Source organism: Salmo salar, chromosome 23, assembly GCF_965601325.2.
Source record: "Salmo salar chromosome 23, fSalSal1, whole genome shotgun sequence".
Lineage (NCBI taxonomy): Eukaryota > Metazoa > Chordata > Actinopteri > Salmoniformes > Salmonidae > Salmo > Salmo salar.
Genome location: NC_138313.1, coordinates 53,372,126 through 53,397,059, shown reverse-complemented (window position 1 = coordinate 53,397,059; position 24,934 = coordinate 53,372,126). Strand labels below are relative to the sequence as shown.

Genomic DNA, 24,934 nt, shown 5'->3' with positions numbered 1-24,934 from the left:
CAGGGAGTACCAGGTAATAACATGGCTATATACAGGAAGTACCAGGTAATAACATGGCTATATACAGGAAGTACCAGGTAATAACATGGCTATATACAGGAAGTACCAGGTAATAACATGGTTATATACAGGGAGTACCAGGTAGTAACATGGCTATATACAGGAAGTACCAGGTAATAACATGGCTATATACAGGAAGTACCAGTACTGAGTATAGCCATGTTACTTTTGCTCGTTATTGTTATTCACTGTATATTTATTTTGATGTTAACTCTGCAGAGTTTTGTCGTCACTCTACTCCTGTTGTTTACAAAGAATGTGCCAAAATAAAATTGGATTTGATTTAGATTTCCTATGGCCACATTCTCTAGCCAGCTGGTTTCACTCACACTTTGCTTGTGTTGGAACATTATGTGTCTGTCTGTAGTGACAGGAAAAGGCATATGAATGTATAGCCTACAATCAACACCAATGACCTTTTCAGAAACCACTAACGCTTATCTAAAATAAAATAAAAAATAAAAAGTAGAAGAACATTTCAAGACATTCTGTTTTTCCTCAAACCCTCCCACACAGTGTGGGGTTTCCTCAATGTCACAGGTGCTGTTTCGTGTGTAGCCAACAGATGGCATCCTTTTCAGACTTATACGTGTGTGTGTGTGTGTGTGTGTGTGTGTGTGTGTGTGTGTGTGTGTGTGGTGTGTGTGTGTGCTCAGAGCGACAGACCAGTCTGTGTCTGTGCTTAGAAGGGGACAGTCACAACACACTGAAAACACTGCAGTCAAGAGTCACAGACAGGAGAAGTATGACTTTACTACAGCAATAAGACCAGATATTTACTTTTGATATCATATAAGGTAAGAACATCAAGTCCTTTGTTATTCGCTTGCCCAGTGTAGTTGTTACATTTGTTCTGAAACTGTCCCTTCAACGCTGTCATGTTGTTTCAGCCCTTATTGATACATGGGTGCAGAACGTTTGTTCAACTCTTGAAGGCAACTTGAAAATCATTCATTATTCTTTCAAATGGTCATGATTATAGTTTGACGTGTTCAATCTTCTGTAAAACTACTTTTTTTTTTTGCTTTTGAATATTCAGGTTTGATCCTTGTTAATGCTGTTAATTTGGCATTCAAATTCAGGCTTTGTGTTGTAATTTGCCTATTACTGAAGCCCTGTATTACCCACAGTGGTATTCAGGCTTAGTGTTGCTAGGCTCCTTGACTAAAATGTTGTGAAAGAAAGGCAGACTGGGACACTATTCCTTATGTAGTACACTACCTTTGACCAGGACCCATAGGGTGGCCCATAGGGAGGCCCTAGGGAGGCCCATAGGACCCATAGGGGGACCCATAGGGAGACCCATAGGACCCATAGAGAGACCCATAGGGAGGCCCATAGGGAGACCCATAGGGAGGCCCATAGGGAGACCCATAGGGAGACCCATAGGGAGGCCCATAGGGAGGCCCATAGGGAGACCCATAGGGAGGCCCGTAGGGAGACCCATAGGGAGACCCATAGAGAGACCCATAGGGAGACCCACAGGGAGACCCATAGGGAGGCCCATAGAGAGACCCATAGGGAGTCCCATAGGGAGGCCCGTAGGGAGTCCCATAGGGAGACCCATAGGGAGGCCCACAGGGAGACCCATAGGGAGGCCCATAGAGAGACCCATAGGGAGGCCCATAGGGAGACCCATGGAGGCCCATAGGGAGACCCACAGGGAGACCCACAGGGAGACCCATAGGGAGACCCATAGGGAGACCCATAGGGAGGCCCATAGGACCCATAGGGAGACCCATAGGGAGTCCCATAGGGAGACCCATAGGAGGCCCATAGGGAGACCCACAGGGAGACCCATAGGGAGACCCATAGGGAGACCCATAGGGAGACACATAGGGAGACCCATAGGACCCATAGGGAGTCCCATAGGGAGACCCATAGGGCCCATACGGAGGCCCATAGGGAGGCCCATAGGGAGACCCAGGAGGCCCATAGGACACATAGGGAGGCCCATAGGGCCCATAGGACCCATAGGGAGACCCATAGGGAGACCCATAGGGCCCATACGGAGGCCCATAGGGAGGCCCATAGAGCCCATAGGGAGACCCATAGGGAGACCCATAGAGAGGCCCACAGGGAGACCCATAGGGAGACCCATAGGACCCATAGGGAGGCCCATAGGTCTATAGGGAGGCCCACAGGGAGACCCATAGGGAGACCCATAGGTCTATAGGGAGGCCCACAGGGAGACCCATAGGTCTATAGGGAGGCCCACAGGGAGACCCATAGGTCTATAGGGAGACCCATAGGGTGCCTTTTGCTGCCTAATAGTTTTTTTCTCCAAGGCCATAGTCATGCCCATTGGCCTGTAGTGTTAGGCTCAGCCTCCTGGCTCAGCCTCCTGGCTCAGCCCTCAGAAGGATCCTATCCTGGCTCAGCCCTCAGAATGATCCTATCCTGGCTCAGCCCTCAGAAGGATCCTATCCTGGCTCAGCCTCAGAAGGATCCTATCCTGGCTCAGCCCTCAGAAGGATCCTATCCTGGCTCAGCCTCAGAAGGATCCTATCCTGGCTCAGCCTCAGAAGGATCCTATCCTGGCTCAGCCCTCAGAAGGATCCTATCCTGGCTCAGCCTCAGAATGATCCTATCCTGGCTCAGCCTCAGAAGGATCCTGGCTCAGCCTCAGAAGGATCCTATCCTGGCTCAGCCCTCAGAAGGATCCTATCCTGGCTCAGCCCTCAGAATGATCCTATCCTGGCTCAGCCTCAGAATGATCCTATCCTGGCTCAGCCCTCAGAATGATCCTATCCTGGCTCAGCCTCAGAAGGATCCTGGCTCAGCCTCAGAAGGATCCTATCCTGGCTCAGCCCTCAGAAGGATCCTATCCTGGCTCAGCCCTCAGAAGGATCCTATCCTGGCTCAGCCCTCAGAAGGATCCTATCCTGGCTCAGCCCTCAGAAGGATCCTCTCCTGGCTCAGCCCTCAGAAGGATCCTATCCTGGCTCAGCCCTCAGAAGGATCCTATCCTGGCTCAGCCCTCAGAAGGATCCTGGCTCAGCCTCAGAAGGATCCTATCCTGGCTCAGCCCTCAGAAGGATCCTGGCTCAGCCTCAGAAGGATCCTATCCTGGCTCAGCCTCAGAAGGATCCTATCCTGGCTCAGCCCTCAGAAGGATCCTATCCTGGCTCAGCCTCAGAAGGATCCTGGCTCAGCCCTCAGAAGGATCCTATCCTGGCTCAGCCTCAGAAGGATCCTATCCTGGCTCAGCCCTCAGAAGGATCCTCTCCTGGCTCAGCCCTCAGAAGGATCCTATCCTGGCTTATGAAACACATGGACTTCCTTTTTGTTTGAGCTGGAATGTAGCGCAGCAAGCTGGGACATGTGGGTAGAGGTGTCAGTCCTCATCTCACAATCGCTCGTCGGTGCATTGCTGCGCTGGCTCTCATTCTCTCTCGTGTCGCTCAGAACTGATCAGGCAATTCTCTCTCTCTCTCTCTCGTTGTGTGTCACTCAGACTGAAGACAGAGTTACATGTTTATCGTTGCCGAGGACGTATCGACCCTCGATGAGGACATTTGGGCATGGCTGTTTTCAAGCAACAGAAAGTAGAGGACTTCTATGAGATTGGTGAAGAGCTGGGGAGGTGAGCGTGTTACTGTTTAATGAGTTCTTATAGACCTGTTATGTAGCTCTATGCTCCGTGTATGTAGATTATAATGTATTATAGGCCGTATGTCATTACTGTGAGCTGTTATATACATCTTATTTAGCTCTAAGATCAGTGTTGTGTATTTAGTCTTTATTATGACTCCTTCTCAGTGTTAATCCCAGTCCCACATGGTGACTGGCCAGCCTGCCTGATCCTGGGGTTGTGCTGTAACAGCTGGCTTGTTGATGTGTATAGGACAGGAGCTAGTTACAGTTTACAGCAAGAGTTAAATGTAGGATAGGATACTGTAATGGAGATAAACATACTATATGATAAACATACTATATGATAATGGAGATAACCGTAGGACAGGATAATGGAGATAAACATACTATGTGATAATGGAGATAAACATACTATATGATAATGGAGATAACCGTAGGACAGGATAATGGAGATAAACATACTATGTGATAATGGAGATAAACATACTATATGATAATGGAGATAGCCATAGGATAGGATACTGTAATGGAGATAAACATACTATGTGATAATGGAGAAACCGTACTATATGATAATGGAGATAAATGTAGGGCGGGATAATGGAGATAAATGTAGGGCAGGATAATGGAGATAAACATACTATATGATAATGGAGATAAATGTAGGGCAGGATAATGGAGATAAATGTAGGGCAGGATAATGGAGATAAACATACTATATGATAATGGAGATAACCGTAGGGCAGGATAATGGAGATAACTGTAGGGCAGGATAATGGAGATAACCGTAGGGCAGGATAATGGAGATAAACATACTATATGATAATGGAGTTAACCGTAGGGCAGGATAATGGAGATATTAATTAAGGTGATTTCCCAAACTGTTTATTGCCACGTTATTCAACTTTCTGTCTTCGGTTAGTCTATTTTCAGCCAATGTGGAAATTAACCCGTAGAAATCCAGTCTGTGGCTCAAAACAGTCCCCTCAACGGGCACCTATAGGCAAACTATCCTCCCAGTAAAGGAACTGCTGTTATAGAAAACATCTAGGGAAGTATACAATAATTCAAAAAGGAGGTTAGGAATGTGTTCAGCAGGAAGTTCATTAAGTCACGTGCGGGCCAGACGGACAGTTCCATGAAAAGGTGGCCAACAGCACTTCTACATAGCCCAACAGGACCTGAAATATGATCTGTGGTCTACCACACTATAGTAACTTCCTGTTCTGGTATTTTTCTGTGACACAACATGCTAGGAGTTGACTTTGTTCTCGTTAATAACACTGGGTTCAGTTCAGATGGCTCTTGCTCTCTAATTGAATGCAGGTTACTGGGGAGATGGCTTCGTTGTGTTCAATAGGGACTGTTTAAGGACACACCAGACTTCACGAGTGGTTAGATTTGCATGTGTATGTGTCTTGAACCGCATAGACATAAGGACAGCAACAAGACTGGGTTGGGAAGCCTCAGACAACTGAAATGAAAGAGGAAGGACTGTGTGTGTGTGTGTGTGTGTGTCTGTGAGTTTCCTCAACACCTCAGCAGCTGCTGTATCAGTCATTAGAGAGAGAGAGAGGGGGGAAAGAGAGAGAGGGAGGAGAGAGAGGGGGGAAAGAGAGGGAGATGGTCAGAGAGAGAGATCATAGGGAAAGAGGGGTGGAGAGAGAGTGGTCAGAGAGAGAGAAACAGATAGATTAGAAAGAAAGAAAGAAAGAAAGAAAGAGAGAGAGAGAGAGAGAGAGAGACAGATCACTTGCTTTGGAGATGTTAACATATATGTATCCCATGCCAATAAAGCCCTTGAATTGAACTGGAGAGAAGAGTTCCAACTTGAGCAGCAGCTGCTGAAAAAAAATCAGCTCCTACAAATATTAACATGGTTTTTAGAGTGAAGTACATCGGGGGGGGGGGGGGGGGGGAAGAAAACTGCAAGACTGAATGTGAGACAAAACAAGCAACAAATGAAGAAGATAGGCCTATAAAAGATTGTGCAGTTAGCTTAGCTAGCTAGATTGTTAAGCAGTTACTAGGGGCTCTCCTAAAAGAAGATAGTTAGCTAACAACAAAAAACACTAGCTAGTTAACAACACAATAGAAAGACAGAAGATAAAGGACATCAAAGTAAAGCAGTTCTCTAAAGACTATAATACAAGAAAAACAACGCTGTTTTGGAAAAGGCTAACCTCCTATTAGAACGTTGAAGCTAACATCGCCAGCGTTACTATGGAAATGGTTTACCCACCAGACGTCCAGACGGAGAAAGATAAGGAACCTTTCAAATGTTTGAAGACGGGACCGAACCGTGAACGCCTGTTTGCAGATCTTACCAGTTACAAATGTAATATTTAATACCAAACGAGGGCACATATATATATATATATATATAAAAAAAGGGTTATTTGCAACCACGTCCCTTTCTCTCCCCCCCCAAAAAATTAAAATAAATAAAAAGAGAGGCTTCAATCAAGGATGTCAAATCAGCAATTTTGAAGAAGCTGACCAGAGCAACACATATCAAACCTTCTACTAGTCCAGGGTCGGACAGATCACTGTCCTTCAGAGAAGTACACAACACCATGCACCATTCAGATCATCAGCCTACATGTAACCTCTGGCAAAAGACCCCTAGAACAATCCGAGATTGGGGAGGTGTACCAACTACTGTATATAATATGCAGACTACTGGACGAGACAAGACACTTTAATTCACACAACATATAACACACACACACTAAATGCTTTATTTGAATCCACATATCAAATTTACAACAACAACAACAAAAAATCCCAACATTTCAAAGATCCCCGTCTGCATGGCACTCAAGGGTACAGAAAGCACCTCCTTCCTTAAACAGCTAGGCTGCCCACGACAGCTGAAACAGAGCTGTACCTAGCCTACTGCTTTGTTCTAGTCCCACCACAGCTGAAACAGAGCAGTACCTAGCCTACTGCTTTGTTCTAGTCCCACCACAGCTGAAACAGAGCAGTACCTAGCCTACTGCTTTGTTCTAGTCCCACCACAGCTGAAACAGAGCAGTACCTAGCCTACTGCTTTGTTCTAGTCCCACCACAGCTGAAACAGAGCAGTACCTAGCCTACTGCTTTGTTCTAGTCCCACCACAGCTGAAACAGAGCAGTACCTAGCCTACTGCTTTGTTCTAGTCCCACCACAGCTGAAACAGAGCTGTACCTAGCCTACTGCTTTGTTCTAGTCCCACCACAGCTGAAACAGAGCAGTACCTAGCCTACTGCTTTGTTCTAGTCCCACCACAGCTGAAACAGAGCAGTACCTAGCCTACTGCTTTGTTCTAGTCCCACCACAGCTGAAACAGAGCTGTACCTAGCCTACTGCTTTGTTCTAGTCCCACCACAGCTGAAACAGAGCAGTACCTAGCCTACTGCTTTGTTCTAGTCCCACCACAGCTGAAACAGAGCTGTACCTAGCCTACTGCTTTGTTCTAGTCCCACCACAGCTGAAACAGAGCTGTACCTAGCCTACTGCTTTGTTCTAGTCCCACCACAGCTGAAACAGAGCAGTACCTAGCCTACTGCTTTGTTCTAGTCCCACCACAGCTGAAACAGAGCAGTACCTAGCCTACTGCTTTGTTCTAGTCCCACCACAGCTGAAACAGAGCAGTACCTATCCTACTGCTTTGCCCCAGTCCCACCAGAGCTGAAACAGAGCTGTACCTAGCCTACTGCTTTGTTCTAGTCCCACCACAGCTGAAACAGAGCAGTACCTAGCCTACTGCTTTGCTCTAGTCCCACCACAGCTGAAACAGAGCTGTACCTAGCCTACTGCTTTGTTCTAGTCCCACCACAGCTGAAACAGAGCAGTACCTAGCCTACTGCTTTGTTCTAGTCCCACCACAGCTGAAACAGAGCTGTACCTAGTCTACTGCTTTGCTCTAGTCCCACCACAGCTGAAACAGAGCTGTACCTAGCCTACTGCTTTGTTCTAGTCCCACCACAGCTGAAACAGAGCAGTACCTAGCCTACTGCTTTGCTCTAGTCCCACCACAGCTGAAACAGAGCAGTACCTAGCCTACTGCTTTGCCCCAGTCCCACCACAGCTGAAACAGAGCAGTACCTAGCCTACTGCTTTGTTCTAGTCCCACCACAGCTGAAACAGAGCAGTACCTAGCCTACTGCTTTGTTCTAGTCCCACCACAGCTGAAACAGAGCAGTACCTAGCCTACTGCTTTGTTCTAGTCCCACCACAGCTGAAACAGAGCTGTACCTAGCCTACTGCTTTGCCCCAGTCCCACGACAGCTGAAACAGAGCAGTACCTAGCCTACTGCTTTGTTCTAGTCCTACCACAGCTGAAACAGAGCAGTACCTAGCCTACTGCTTTGTTCTAGTCCCACGACAGCTGAAACAGAGCTGTACCTAGCCTACTGCTATGTTCTAGTCCCACCACAGCTGAAACAGAGCAGTACCTAGCCTACTGCTTTGTTCTAGTCCCACCACAGCTGAAACAGAGCTGTACCTAGCCTACTGCTTTGTTCTAGTCCCACCACAGCTGAAACAGAGCAGTACCTAGCCTACTGCTTTGTTCTAGTCCCACCACAGCTGAAACAGAGCAGTACCTAGCCTACTGCTTTGTTCTAGTCCCACCACAGCTGAAACAGAGCTGTACCCAGCCTACTGCTTTGCTCTAGTCCCACCACAGCTGAAACAGAGCTGTACTTAGCCTACTGCTTTGTTCTAGTCCCACCACAGCTGAAACAGAGCAGTACCTAGCCTACTGCTTTGTTCTAGTCCCACCACAGCTGAAACAGAGCAGTACCTAGCCTACTGCTTTGCCCCAGTCCCACCACAGCTGAAACAGAGCAGTACCTAGCCTACTGCTTTGTTCTAGTCCCACCACAGCTGAAACAGAGCAGTACCTAGCCTACTGCTTTGTTCTAGTCCCACCACAGCTGAAACAGAGCAGTACCTAGCCTACTGCTTTGTTCTAGTCCCACCACAGCTGAAACAGAGCTGTACCTAGCCTACTGCTTTGTTCTAGTCCCACCACAGCTGAAACAGAGCAGTACCTAGCCTACTGCTTTGTTCTAGTCCCACCACAGCTGAAACAGAGCAGTACCTAGCCTACTGCTTTGTTCTAGTCCCACCACAGCTGAAACAGAGCTGTACCTAGCCTACTGCTTTGTTCTAGTCCCACCACAGCTGAAACAGAGCAGTACCTAGCCTACTGCTTTGCTCTAGTCCCACCACAGCTGAAACAGAGCTGTACCCAGCCTACTGCTTTGCCCTAGTTTCTGTCAGGCTACACACTACAAGGCTGTGTACGTGGTCGAGACTACCGAATAACGGCGCCCCCGGCTTACACCTAGACCCGTGGATGTCCCAGCGTGCCACGAGGGGCTGGTACTTAAGCAGCTTCCAGGGAAAGGCCTGCTGCATGTAGCCATCCAATGAGCACCTCCCCTCTATCAACAACAATATCTGGTGTATTTGGCTCACAGGAAAACGCATCATCATCAACATTACACCAGCTTCCCCTTAGACAACAATGTTCATGCATGTGTGCTGTAGGTGAGGTCTCATCTCGCTGGCTATCAGGTCAACAAGCCAGTCATGTCTAGCAATGTACAAATCCTTGTATGAACAGGAACTTTTCACAACACGGGCAATGGACTCCGTTACATTTGATTCACTGCTGGTTCACTAGTCCAGCCTCACTACACTGCTGGTTCACTAGTCCAGCCTTACTGCCCTGCTGGTTCACTAGTCCAGCCTTACTGCCCTGCTGGTTCACTAGTCCAGCCTTACTGCCCTGCTGGTTCACTAGTCCAGCCTTACTGCCCTGCTGGTTCACTAGTCCAGCCTTACTGCCCTGCTGGTTCACTAGTCCAGCCTTACTGCCCTGCTGGTTCACTAGTCCAGCCTTACTGCCCTGCTGGTTCACTAGTCCAGCCTTACTGCCCTGCTGGTTCACTAGTCCAGCCTCACTACACTGCTGGTTCACTAGTCCAGCCTTACTGCCCTGCTGGTTCACTAGTCCAGCCTTACTGCCCTGCTGGTTCACTAGTCCAGCCTTACTGCCCTGCTGGTTCACTAGTCCAGCCTTACTGCCCTGCTGGTTCACTAGTCCAGCCTTACTGCCCTGCTGATTCACTAGTCCAGCCTTACTGCCCTGCTGGTTCACTAGTCCAGCCTTACTGCCCTGCTGATTCACTAGTCCAGCCTTACTGCAGACTTACTGCCCTGCTGGTTCACTAGTCCAGCCTTACTGCCCTGCTGATTCACTAGTCCAGCCTTACTGCAGACTTACTGCCCTGCTGGTTCACTAGTCCAGCCTTACTGCCCTGCTGGTTCACTAGTCCAGCCTCACTACACTGCTGGTTCACTAGTCCAGCCTTACTGCCCTGCTGGTTCACTAGTCCAGCCTCACTGCCCTGCTGGTTCACTAGTCCAGCCTTACTGCCCTGCTGGTTCACTAGTCCAGCCTCACTGCCCTGCTGGTTCACTAGTCCAGCCTTACTGCCCTGCTGGTTCACTAGTCCAGCCTTACTGCCCTGCTGATTCACTAGTCCAGCCTTACTGCAGACTTACTGCCCTGCTGGTTCACTAGTCCAGCCTTACTGCCCTGCTGGTTCACTAGTCCAGCCTTACTGCCCTGCTGATTCACTAGTCCAGCCTCACTGCAGACTTACTGCCCTGCTGGTTCACTAGTCCAGCCTTACTGCCCTGCTGGTCCACTAGTCCAGCCTTACTGCCCTGCTGGTTCACTAGTCCAGCCTTACTGCCCTGCTGGTTCACTAGTCCAGCCTTACTGCCCTGCTGGTCCACTAGTCCAGCCTTACTGCCCTGCTGGTTCACTAGTCCAGCCTTACTACACTGCTAGTTCACTAGTCCAGCCTTACTTACTGCACTGTCCTTCTGGAAGGTTCTCCCATCTCCACAGAGGAACTCTGGAGCTCTGTCAGAGTGACCATCGGATTCTTGGTCACCTCCCTGACCAAGGCCCTTCTCCCCCGATTGCTCAGTTTGGCCGGGCGGCCAGCTCTAGGAAGAGTCTTGGTGGTTCCAAACTTCTTCCATTTCAGAATGATGGAGGCCACTGTGTTCTTGGGGACCTTCAATGCTGCAGAAATGTTTTGGTACCCTTCCCCAGATCTGTTCCTCGACACAATCCTGTCCCGGAGCTCTACGGACAATTCCTTCGACCTCATGGCTTGGTTTTTGCACTGTCAAATGTGGGACCTTATATAGACAGGTGTGTGCCTTTCCAAATTCATGTCCAATCAATGGAATTTACCACAGGTGGACTCCAATCAAGTTGTAGAGACATCTCAATGATGATGAATGTAAATGTAATAAGGTATTGTGTGTAGATTGATTAGGAAAATAATTTAATCAATTTTTGAATAAGGCTGTAACATAACAAAATGTGGAAAAGGTGAAGGGGTCTGAATACTTTCCGAATGCTCTGCATGTGTACATTTACACTAGACAGAGACTGAGACATTTACACAGTGACACAAGTCTCTTCCCATTGGCTAAACTGTGAGGGTTGACTAGAGAGGATGTGGTCCTGAGTGATTACATCAACTTTACCCGTTTCAACAATGTTCAATAAAGAGCTCTTCTTCTTTACCCGTTTCAACAATGTTCAATAAAGAGCTCTTCTTTGTAATCCTCCGTTAGAGTCAACGTGAGGTAACACAGCGCTGCATGTTGTCCAACGTGGACGTGTGGTGATTTCTACGGTTTTGACACTAGGGACCAGGGGACAGGTTTAATTATGAAGCAGTCGGGGACAAGGAGTGTTATGCTATCAGAGCTGGTTAAGCCTATCGTCAAAGTCCTCATCAGGCTGATGATAATGTAAATAATAGTCCTGTATTTAACTTGATCACTAGACAGCGTTTCCTAAGTGAGTAAAGACGGAGCTAATGTCTTGTGTAACACGGAATGAACATGGCATGAGCAGGCCTAACACGGGCCCCTGTGGCACATCACAGAGTGGCTGGCCATTAGGCATGATGCAAGCAGGACAGGACACTGCAGCAGGCAGGACAGGACACTGCAGCAAGCAGGACAGGACACTGCAGCAGGCATGATGCAAACAGGACAGGACACTGCAGCAGGCATGATGCAAGCAGGACAGGACAGGACACTGCAGCAGGCATGATGCAAGCAGGACAGGACACTGCAGCAGGCATGATGCAAGCAGGACAGGACACTGCAGCAAGCAGGACAGGACAGGACACTGCAGCAGGCATGATGCAAGCAGGACAGGACAGGACACTGCAGCAGGCATGATAGGACACTGCAGCAGGCATGATGCAAGCAGGACAGGACACTGCAGCAAGCATGATGCAAGCAGGACAGGACACTGCAGCAGGCAGGACAGGACACTGCAGCAAGCAGGACAGGACACTGCAGCAGGCATGATGCAAACAGGACAGGACACTGCAGCAGGCATGATGCAAGCAGGACAGGACAGGACACTGCAGCAGGCATGATGCAAGCAGGACAGGACACTGCAGCAGGCATGATGCAAGCAGGACAGGACACTGCAGCAAGCAGGACAGGACAGGACACTGCAGCAGGCATGATGCAAGCAGGACAGGACAGGACACTGCAGCAGGCATGATAGGACACTGCAGCAGGCATGATGCAAGCAGGACAGGACACTGCAGCAAGCATGATGCAAGCAGGACAGGACACTGCAGCAAGCATGATGCAAGCAGGACAGGAGTGGCAGCAGCCAGCAGGATTAGTCAGCAGCCCGTCAGGATGGTAACAGAATACAGTGATCGTCGTCGCACCCTGACGTCGTATTTACCCTGTATTTAACTGGGTGACAAATCACTAGGGAACATGTATATCCACCCCTTTCTTTAATTCCATCAACATACCAGCGGTGTTAGGCTCTGTGTTAGGCTACGTGTTAGGCTACGTGTTAGGCTCTGTGTTAGGCTCTGTGTTAGGCTACGTGTTAGGCTCTGTGTTAGGCTACGTGTTAGGCTCTGTGTTAGGCTATGTGTTAGGCTCTGTGTTAGGCTCTGTGTTAGGCTCTGTGTTAGGCTACGTGTTAGGCTACGTGTTAGGCTCTGTGTTAGGCTCTGTGTTAGGCTACGTGTTAGGCTCTGTGTTAGGCTACGTGTTAGGCTACGTGTTAGGCTCTGTGTTAGGCTGTGTGTTAGGCTACGTGTTAGGCTCTGTGTTAGGCTCTGTGTTAGGCTCTGTGTTAGGCTACGTGTTAGGCTACGTGTTAGGCTACGTGTTAGGCTCTGTGTTAGGCTCTGTGTTAGGCTCGGAGGCCGTGTTAGGCTACGTGTTAGGCTACGTGTTAGGCTGCGTGTTAGGCTACGTGTTAGGCTACGTGTTAGGCTGCGTGTTAGGCTCTGTGTTAGGCTACGTGTTAGGCTGCGTGTTAGGCTCTGTGTTAGGCTGTGTGTTAGGCTACGTGTTAGGCTCTGTGTTAGGCTGTGTGTTAGGCTACGTGTTGAGAAATGCAGTCTGTCCTTTATTGCTGCTGTGTTGTAATCCACCCTGTCAATGGGGACATGTTTACACATTCTACGTGAACCACAGTCTCTCTCCCTGACGCCCAGTAAGTAGGTACATGTTAGGTAGACTGTTTATTTAACCTTTATTTTATTTAACAGGGAGTCGTATTGAGACCCAGGTCTCTTTGAGCCCTGCAGTAAAACAAATCCTAGACACAAATCAGTCAAATAGGAACGAATGTTCAATAAAGAAGCTGATGATTTCAAAATCAACCCTCACTGAACGTCGATAGGCCAAGCCGCGGTAGCTACGTCCCGGGACCGTTCACAACAAACACATACGAGAACAATAAGTCTGTTGTGACCTATTCTGGAGATTTGGGAGTACGAGGGGTGGTTCAGATATTTGGCAGAACATTTGATGGGAGTGGGAGAAGAGTTCTCTGGCTGTACTCTGCTCCCATCTGACACAAGCCAAACTTCGGACTTCCTCCCAAACTCTTAAGTCTGTGTTCTTTTATCGTCGTAAGTAGTTCCCAGCCAAGCAGGGAAAGAGGTCATCTTTGCTTGTGAAATTGTCCCCCTGAATGTCTCAGTGTGGTTGCCCCATGGCTTTCTGGGAGAGAGACAGAGAGAGAGAGAGGGGGGGGCAGAAAGCTGCACTCTGCCAGCGACTTTGTTAGGGTAAGATGGGAAAGTGGCTTGGCATGAAGCAGACTGGTACGTGTTGCTAGAGTAAAGATCTGTAGTCGTTACAGATCTGATCCGGTCACGTTGCTTCAGATCTGATCCGGTCACGTTGCTTCAGATCTGATCTGGTCACGTTGCTACAGATCTGATCGGCCGGCTCAGCGTCCGGTCCGGGTACAGATCTGATCTGGTCACGTTGCTACAGATCTGATCCGGTCACGTTGCTACAGATCTGATCACATCGCTACAGATCTGATCCGGTCACGTTGGTACAGATCTGATCTGGTCACGTTGCTACAGATCTGATCCGGTCACGTTGCTACAGATCTGATCACATCGCTACAGATCTGATGTGGTCACGTTGCTTCAGATCTGATCCGGTCACGTTGCTTCAGATCTGATCTGGTCACGTCGCTACAGATCTGATCTGGTCACGTTGATACAGCTCTCTAGTCGTGAACTGAACCCTGAATTACACGCTGGTGTTAGACACTGAGTTAGATTTCAACGATCTGGCTAACCCCCTAGCTGCAGCAAGGCATCTCAAATGTGTATTTTTATTTTACCAGGCAAGTCAGTTAAAGAACACATTCTTATTTTCAATGACGGCCTAGGAACAGTGGGTTAACTGTCTTGTTCAGTGGCAGAACGACAGATTTTTACCTTGTCAGCTCTGGGATTTGATTTTGCTACCTTTCGGTTACAAGTCCAACGCTTTAACCGCTAGGCTACCTGCATCCTCTAACGACTAGGCTACCTGCATCCTCTAACCACTAGGCTACCTGCCTCCTCTAACCACAAGGCTACCCGCCTCCTCTAACCGCTAGTCTACTTGCCTCCTCTAACCACTAGTCTACCTGCCTCCTCTAACCACTAGGCTACCCGCCTCCTATAACCACTAGGCTACCTGCCTCCCCCCCTCTAACCACTAGGCTACCCGCCTCCTCTAACCACTAGGCTACCTGCCTCCTCTAACCACTAGGCTACCCGCCTCCTCCTCTAACCACCAGGCTACCTGCCTCCTCTAACCACTAGGCTACCTGCCTCCTCTAACCACCAGGCTACCTGCCTCCTCTAACCACTAGGCTACCTGCCTCCTCTAACCACCAGGCTACCTGCCTCCTCTAACCACTAGGCTACCTGCCTCCTCTAACCACTAGGTTACCCGCCTCTCTAACCACTAGGCTACCCGCCTCTCTAACCACTAGGCTACCCGCCTCCTCTAACCACCAGGCTACCCGCCTCCTCTAACCACCAGGCTACCCGCCTCCTCTAACCACCAGGCTACCCGCCTCCTCTAACCACCAGGCTACCCGCCTCCTCTAACCACTAGGCTACCCGCCTCCGCTAACCACTAGGCTACCTGCCTCTAACCACTAGGCTACCCGCCTCCTCTAACCACTAGGCTACCCGCCTCCTCTAACCACTAGGCTACCTGCCTCAGACTGTAACTGTTGTTCAACCATCAGACTGTAGTTCAACCATCAGACTGTAGTTCAACCATCAGACTGTAACTGTAGTTCAACCATCAGACTGTAACTGTAGTTCAACCATCAGACTGTAACTGTAGTTCAACCATCAGACTGTAGTTCAACCATCAGACTGTAGTTCAACCATCAGACTGTAACTGTTGTTCAACCATCAGACTGTAACTGTTGTTCAGCCATCAGACTGTAGTTCAACCATCAGACTGTAACTGTAGTTCAACCATCAGACTGTAACTGTAGTTCAACCATCAGACTGTAACTGTAGTTCAACCATCAGACTGTAGTTCAACCATCAGACTGTAACTGTTGTTCAACCATCAGACTGTAACTGTAGTTCAACCATCAGACTGTAACTGTTGTTCAACCATCAGACTGTAGTTCAACCATCAGACTGTAACTGTAGTTCAACCATCAGACTGTTGTTCAGCCATCAGACTGTAACTGTAGTTCAACCATCAGACTGTAACTGTTGTTCAACCATCAGACTGTAACTGTTGTTCAACCATCAGACTGTAACTGTTGTTCAGCCATCAGACTGTAACTGTAGTTCAGCCATCAGACTGTAACTGTAGTTCAACCATCAGACTGTAGTTCAACCATCAGACTGTAGTTCAACCATCAGACTGTAGTTCAACCATCAGACTGTAACTGTAGTTCAACCATCAGACTGTAACTGTAGTTCAACCATCAGACTGTAACTGTTGTTCAACCATCAGACTGTAACTGTAGTTCAGCCATCAGACTGTAACTGTAGTTCAACCATCAGACTGTAACTGTAGTTCAACCATCAGACTGTAACTGTTGTTCAACCATCAGACTGTAACTGTTGTTCAACCATCAGACTGTAGTTCAACCATCAGACTGTAACTGTTGTTCAACCATCAGACTGTAGTTCAACCATCAGACTGTAACTGTAGTTCAACCATCAGACTGTAACTGTAGTTCAGCCATCAGACTGTAACTGTTGCTCAACCATCAGACTGTAACTGTTGTTCAACCATCAGACTGTAACTGTAGTTCAACCATCAGACTGTAACTGTAGTTCAGCCATCAGACTGTAGTTCAACCATCAGACTGTAGTTCAACCATCAGACTGTAGTTCAACCATCAGACTGTAGTTCAACCATCAGACTGTAACTGTAGTTCAGCCATCAGACTGTAGTTCAACCATCAGACTGTAACTGTAGTTCAACCATCAGACTGTAACTGTTGTTCAACCATCAGACTGTAGTTCAACCATCAGACTGTAACTGTAGTTCAACCATCAGACTGTAACTGTAGTTCAACCATCAGACTGTAACTGTAGTTCAACCATCAGACTGTAACTGTTGTTCAACCATCAGACTGTAGTTCAACCATCAGACTGTAACTGTAGTTCAACCATCAGACTGTAACTGTAGTTCAGCCATCAGACTGTAGTTCAACCATCAGACTGTAGTTCAACCATCAGACTGTAGTTCAACCATCAGACTGTAACTGTTGTTCAACCATCAGACTGTAACTGTGTAGTGTGCAACCATCAGACTGTAACTGTAGTTCAGCCATCAGACTGTAGCACCTCGCTGACGTTGCAGCCATCAGACTGTAGTGTCAACCATCAGACTGTAGTTCAACCATCAGACTGTAGTTCAACCATCAGACTGTAACTGTAGTTCAACCATCAGACTGTAACTGTAGTTCAGCCATCAGACTGTAGTTCAACCATCAGACTGTAGTTCAACCATCAGACTGTAACTGTAGTTCAGCCATCAGACTGTAGTTCAACCATCAGACTGTAACTGTAGTTCAACCATCAGACTGTAGTTCAACCATCAGACTGTAGTTCAACCATCAGACTGTAGTTCAACCATCAGACTGTAGTTCAACCATCAGACTGTAACTGTAGTTCAGCCATCAGACTGTAGTTCAACCATCAGACTGTAACTGTAGTTCAGCCATCAGACTGTAACTGTAGTTCAACCATCAGACTGTAACTGTAGTTCAGCCATCAGACTGTAGTTCAACCATCAGACTGTAACTGTAGTTCAACCATCAGACTGTAACTGTAGTTCAACCATCAGACTGTAGTTCAACCATCAGACTGTAACTGTAGTTCAACCATCAGACTGTAACTGTAGTTCAGCCATCAGACTGTAACTGTAGTTCAGCCATCAGACTGTAGTTCAACCATCAGACTGTAGTTCAACCATCAGACTGTAGTTCAACCATCAGACTGTAACCATCTCAGTCCCAAACATTCCCAGTCTATTGGATGAGGTCAGAGATTGACATCATTGTGTTCTCTTCATCCTTCGTCGTCAATTCGATGACGTCATCCTCTTCGTTGTGTGCTCTTTGCGTCCCGCAGTGGTCAGTTTGCCATCGTGAAGCGTTGCCGGGACAAGTGCTCGGGTCTGGAGTACGCCGCCAAGTTTGTGAAGAAGTGTCAGAGCCGGGCCAGCAGGAGGGGAGTGAGGAGAGAAGACATCGAGAGAGAGGTGGACATCCTGCAGCTGATCACTCATCCCAACATCGTAGCGCTGCATGACGTTTACGAGACCCGCACTGACGTGGTGCTCATACTGGAACTGTGAGTGAGGAGACACGCACACACACACACACACACACAAGCAGGCACGCACACGCACGTACGCACACACGTACACACACGCACGTACGCACACACGTACGCACACACACACAGACAGACAGACAGACAGACAGACAGACAGACAGACAGACAGACAGACAGACAGACAGACAGACAGACAGACAGACAGACAGACACACGCACACACGCACATACACACACAGGCAGGCATCCAGACAGTCTGGTCGCTGTTCAGCCATTCCATTCCACTCCTGGTCGCTCCTGTCATTACCAAAGAGATAGGCCTTTTTGGCAATCTTCAAATATGAACATTGTATCATTAATGAGCTCGAGGATATCAGAGGATTTGATCCTGATTCGATAAACCCTGACATCCATTATCCTATCACAATGTTTATGCAAATTAGACGGAACGTGTTCCTATCGAATCGAATTCATTCACGAGATTTGGAAACATTCTAATAATTGGGCGTTTTGACGTTACACATTTCATTGTAAACACCAACGTTGGGCGATGGGGAGAATAGAGGATTCCCCTTTATTGCATTTTTCCTCAGCAGCCAGCGTGAATCACATCACACCCGAAAACCCATTCATAACATCCTGTCACGGCTGTCGCAGGAAGGAGCGGGCCAAAGTGCAGCGTGATTATCGTACCACATTTTCATTGAACTGTGAAACGATGCGATACATATAAATAAACTGAATGACAAAACAACAAACCGTGACGCAGAGGTGAAACAAACACTAACTCAAAGACAATCTCTCACAAACCCAGGTGGGAAAAAAAACACCTACTTAAGTATGATCTCTAATTAGAGATAACGAGGACCAGCTGCCTCTAATTGGAGATCATCCCAAACAAAACCCCAACATAGAAATACAAAACTAGAACCTGACAACATAGAAAAACTAAACTAGAAAACCCACCTGTCACGCCCTGACCTACTCTACCATAGAAAATAACAGCTTTCTATGGTCAGGAAGTGACACATCCCATCAGTTTATTGTGAACAGTGTAGCTTATTTTATATCCAGCAAGAAAGAGCAAGGTGCTTATTTCCTTAAATATAAACATATATATTTAAATTGCTCAAAATAAATGATAAGACTATACTGATACCTCTAGGACGTACACTGGTTCAAGAGCAGAGGAATAGAGAGAGGCCAGAGGAGATGCCATCAGAGATGATGTCACGTCCTGGCCAGTATAAGGGTTAATTGTCATTTTAGTTTGGTCAGGACGTGGCAGAGGGTATTTGTTTTATGTGGTTCGGGGTGGTGTTTTGGTAAAAGGGCGTTTGATTTAGTATTTCCGGGTTTTGGTTTAGGATCTATGTAATTCTATGTTGAGTCTAGTGTGTCTGTTTCTATGTTTGGGTTCATTGGGGTTGGGACTCTCAATTGAAGGCAGGTGTTGTCTATTTGCCTTTGATTGAGAGTCCCATATATGAGGCTGTGTTTGTGTTTGTCTGTTGTGGGAGATTGTTTTTGCACTGCGTTAGGATAGCCTGCAAAACTGTTGCACTGTCATTGTTTATTGTTTTTGTATAGTGTTCACGTGAGCGATTAATTAAATTCAAAGATGAACACGACATCCGCTGCGTATTGGTCTACATTTTCAGACGACGATTTCGCTATATCGTCAGAAGACGAAGAGAGCCGTGACAGATGAGAGAGGCCAGAGGAGATGAGAGAGGCCAGAGGAGATGCCATCAGAGATGAGAGAGGCCAGAGGAGAGGCCAGTGGAGAGGCCAGTGGAGATGCCATCAGAAGAATAGAGAGAGGCCAGTGGAGATGAGAGAGGCCAGAGGAGAGGCCAGTGGAGATGAGAGAGGCCAGAGGAGAGGCCAGTGGAGATGAGAGAGGCCAGAGGAGAGGCCAGTGGAGATGAGAGAGGCCAGAGGAGAGGCCAGTGGAGATGCCATCAGAAGAATAGAGAGAGTCCAGTGGAGATGCCATCAGAGATGCCAGAGGAGAAGCCATCAGAGATGAGAGAGGCCAGAGGAGAGGCCAGAGGAGATGCCAGTGGAGATGCCATCAGAGATGCCAGTGGAGATGCCATCAGAGAGGCCAGTGGAGATGCCATCAGAGAGGACCAGTGGAGATGCCATCAGAGAGGCCAGTGGAGATGCCATCAGAGAGGACCAGTGAAGATGCCATCAGAGAGGACCAGTGAAGACAGAGTAAATTAGAAGTGAATTCATAGGTTTGGCTGTTAATCCAGCATTCGTAAGGACATACCCATCATCTCTAGTAATAACATGGCTCTCTCTCTCTTCCCCATTTTAGCATTATACTATAGGCCTAATATAATGTTTCCTAAAGTAGCCTGTCTGGTCTCCCATCTCTTTAATAAGAGAGGAAGAACTGAACATACAGTATATAGACCATCTATAGACTGGACAGACTGGATAGACAGTATATAGACCATCTATAGACTGGATAGACAGTATATAGACCATCTATAGACTGGATATACAGTATATAGACCATCTATAGACTGGATAGACTGGATAGACAGTATATAGACCATCTATAGACTGGATAGACTGGATAGACAGTATATAGACCATCTATAGACTGGATAGGCAGTATATAGACCATCTATAGCCTGGATAGACTGGATAGACAGTATATAGACCATCTATAGCCTGGATAGACAGTATATAGACCATCTATAGCCTGGATAGACAGTATATAGACCATCTATAGACTGGATAGGCAGTATATAGACCATCTATAGCCTGGATAGACTGGATAGACAGTATATAGACCATCTATAGCCTGGATAGACAGTATATAGACCATCTATAGACTGGATAGACTGGATAGACAGTATATAGACCATCTATAGACTGGATAGACTGGATAGACAGTATATAGACCATCTATAGACTGGATAGACAGTATATAGACCATCTATAGACTGGACAGACTGGATAGACAGTATATAGACCATCTATAGCCTGGATAGACAGTATATAGACCATCTATAGACTGGATAGACTGGATAGACAGTATATAGACCATCTATAGCCTGGATAGACAGTATATAGACCATCTATAGACTGGATAGACTGGATAGACAGTATATAGACCATCTATAGACTGGATAGACAGTATATAGACCATCTATAGACTGGATAGACAGTATATAGACCATCTATAGACTGGACAGACTGGATAGACAGTATATAGACCATCTATAGCCTGGATAGACAGTATATAGACCATCTATAGACTGGATAGACTGGATAGACAGTATATAGACCATCTATAGCCTGGATAGACTGGATAGACAGTATATAGACCATCTATAGACTGGATAGACTGGATAGACAGTATATAGACCATCTATAGACTGGATAGACAGTATATAGACCATCTATAGACTGGACAGACTGAATATACAGTATATAGACCATCTATAGACTGGATAGACTGGATAGACAGTATATAGACCATCTATAGACTGGATAGACAGTATATAGACCATCTATAGACTGGATAGACAGTATATAGACCATCTATAGACTGGACAGACTGAATATACAGTATATAGACCATCTATAGACTGGATAGACAGTATATAGACCATCTATAGACTGGATAGACAGTATATAGACCATCTATAGACTGGATAGACAGTATATAGACCATCTATAGACTGGACAGACTGAATATACAGTATATAGACCATCTATAGACTGGATAGACTGGATAGACAGTATATAGACCATCTATAGACTGGATAGACAGTATATAGACCATCTATAGACTGGACAGACTGAATATACAGTATATAGACCATCTATAGACTGGATAGACTGGATAGACAGTATATAGACCATCTATAGACTGGATAGACAGTATATAGACCATCTATAGACTGGATAGACAGTATATAGACCATCTAGACAGTATATAGACCATCTATAGACTGGATGTACAGTATATAGACCATCTATAGACTGGATAGACAGTATGTAGACCATCTATAGACTGGACAGACTGGATAGACAGTATATAGACCATCTATTAGACTGGATAGACAGTATATAGACCATCTATAGACTGGATGTATATATAGACCATCTATAGACTGGATAGACAGTATATAGACCATCTATTAGACTGGATAGACAGTATATAGACCATCTATAGACTGGATGTATATATAGACCATCTATAGACTGGATGTATATATAGACCATCTATTAGACTGGATAGACAGTATATAGACCATCTATTAGACTGGATAGACAGTATATAGACCATCTATTAGACTGGATGTATATGTAGACCATCTATAGACTGGATATACAGTATATAGACCATCTATAGACTGGATATACAGTATATAGACCATCTATTAGACTGGATAGACAGTATATAGACCATCTATTAGACTGGATGTACATTATGTAGACCATCTATAGACTGGATGTATATATAGACCATCTATAGACTGGATAGACAGTATATAGACCATCTATAGACTGGATAGACAGTATGTAGACCATCTATAGACTGGATAGACAGTATATAGACCATATATAGACTGGATATACAGTATATAGACCATCTATAGACTGGATAGACAGTATGTAGACCATCTATAGACTGGATAGACAGTATATAGACCATATATAGACTGGATATACAGTATATAGACCATCTATAGCCTGGATATATATATAGACCATCTATAGCCTGATATACACCTGAGAGTCCAGCCCGTGAGACTCCAGCCCGTGAGACTCCAGCCCGTGAGAGTCCAGTCTGTGAGAGTACAATCTCTTAGAGAAGAGCAGACATTAGTGTGATAAAATATAGAGAGGATGTTTTTTTCCATGGTGTTATCAGCTAGCCCTGTCTAACAGAGGATGTTTTGTCCATGGTGTTATCGGCTGGCCCTGTCTAACAGAGGATGTTTTGTCCATGGTGTTATCGGCTGGCCCTGTCTAACAGAGGATGTTTTGTCCATGGTGTTATCGGCTGGCCCTGTCTAACAGAGGATGTTTTGTCCATGGTGTTATCGGCTGGCCCTGTCTAACAGAGGATGTTTTGTCCATGGTGTTATCGGCTGTCTAAATCAAAATTGTAATTGTCACATCCTTCGTAAACAACAGGTGTTAACTAACAGTGAAATGCTGACAGGTCCTTCCCAACAACGCAGAGAGAAACATAGAACAATCAGACTCCCCCATCAGACTCCCCCCCAACATCAGACTCCCCCCAACATCAGACTCCCCCCCAACATCAGACTCCCCCATCAGACTCCCCCCCAACCCCCCAACATCAGACTCCCCCCTAACATCAGACTCCCCCCAACATCAGACTCCCCCCAACATCAGACTCCCCCCCAACATCAGACTCCCCCCCAACATCAGACTCCCCCCCAACATCAGACTCCCCCCAACATCAGACTCCCCCCAACATCAGACTCCCCCCAACATCAGACTCCCCCCAACATCAGACTCCCCCCCAACATCAGACTCCCCCCCAACATCAGACTCCCCCCTAACATCAGACTCCCCCCAACATCAGACTCCCCCCAACATCAGACTCCCCCCCAACATAAGACTCCCCCCTAACATCAGACTCCCCCCAACATCAGACTCCCCCTAACATCAGACTCCCCCATCAGACTCCCCCCCAACATCAGACTCCCCCCCCAACATCAGACTCCCCCCCAACATCAGACTCCCCCCCAACATCAGACTCCCCCCCAACATCAGACTCCCCCCTAACATCAGACTCCCCCCAACATCAGACTCCCCCCAACATCAGACTCCCCCCAACATCAGACTCCCCCCCAACATCAGACTCCCCCCCAACATCAGACTCCCCCCAACATCAGACTCCCCCCAACATCAGACTCCCCCCAACATCAGACTCCCCCCAACATCAGACTCCCCCCCAACATCAGACTCCCCCCCAACATCAGACTCCCCCCTAACATCAGACTCCCCCCTAACATCAGACTCCCCCCAACATCAGACTCCCCCCCAACATCAGACTCCCCCCTAACATCAGACTCCCCCCAACATCAGACTCCCCCCAACATCAGACTCCCCCCTAACATCAGACTCCCCCCAACATCAGACTCCCCCCAACATCAGACTCCCCCCAACATCAGACTCCCCCCTAACATCAGACTCCCCCCCAACATCAGACTCCCCCCCAACATCAGACTCCCCCCCAACATCAGACTCCCCCCTAACATCAGACTCCCCCCAACATCAGACTCCCCCCCAACATCAGACTCCCCCCAACTTCAGACTCCCCCCAACATCAGACTCCCCCATCAGACTCCCCCCCAACATCAGACTCCCCCCAACTTCAGACTCCCCCCAACATCAGACTCCCCCCCAACATCAGACTCCCCCCCAACATCAGACTCCCCCCAACTTCAGACTCCCCCCTAACATCAGACTCCCCCATCAGACTCCCCCCAACATCAGACTCCCCCCCAACATCAGACTCCCCCCAACTTCAGACTCCCCCCAACATCAGACTCCCCCATCAGACTCCCCCCCAACATCAGACTCCCCCCAACATCAGACTCCCCCATCAGACTCCCCCCCAACATCAGACTCCCCCCAACATCAGACTCCCCCCCAACTTCAGACTCCCCCATCAGACTCCCCCCCAACATCAGACTCCCCCCAACTTCAGACTCCCCCCTAACTTCAGACTCCCCCCAACATCAGACTCCCCCCCAACATCAGACTCCCCCAACATCAGACTCCCCCATCAGACTCCCCCCCAACATCAGACTCCCCCCAACATCAGACTCCCCCATCAGACTCCCCCCTAACATCAGACTCCCCCCCAACATCAGACTCCCCCCAACATCAGACTCCCCCCCAACATCAGACTCCCCCCAACATCAGACTCCCCCATCAGACTCCCCCCTAACATCAGACTCCCCCCAACATCAGACTCCCCCCTAACATCAGACTCCCCCCCAACATCAGACTCCCCCCCAACATCAGACTCCCCCCAACATCAGACTCCCCCCAACATCAGACT

At 47.6% G+C, this 24,934-nt stretch overlaps 1 protein-coding gene across 4 annotated transcripts in view; it reads left to right on the top strand.

The window, feature by feature from the left end:
* The first annotated feature begins 723 nt into the window (after window positions 1-723).
* dapk2b (death-associated protein kinase 2b) overlaps window positions 724-24,934 on the top strand; it is a 55,747-nt gene continuing 31,536 nt past the window's right edge. For 3 of the 4 annotated variants that reach the window (XR_014382381.1, XR_014382380.1, XM_045705948.2), the window contains exons 1-3: window positions 724-857; window positions 3,518-3,646; window positions 17,650-17,871. Coding sequence is in view for 1 of the 4 variants with exons in the window: in XM_045705948.2 (XP_045561904.1) it covers window positions 3,585-3,646; window positions 17,650-17,871 (284 nt within the window). In the remaining 3 variants the exon portion in view is untranslated. The remainder of the gene's footprint in view (window positions 858-3,517; window positions 3,647-17,649; window positions 17,872-24,934) is intronic. The other variant, XM_045705949.2, reaches the window with a different exon arrangement.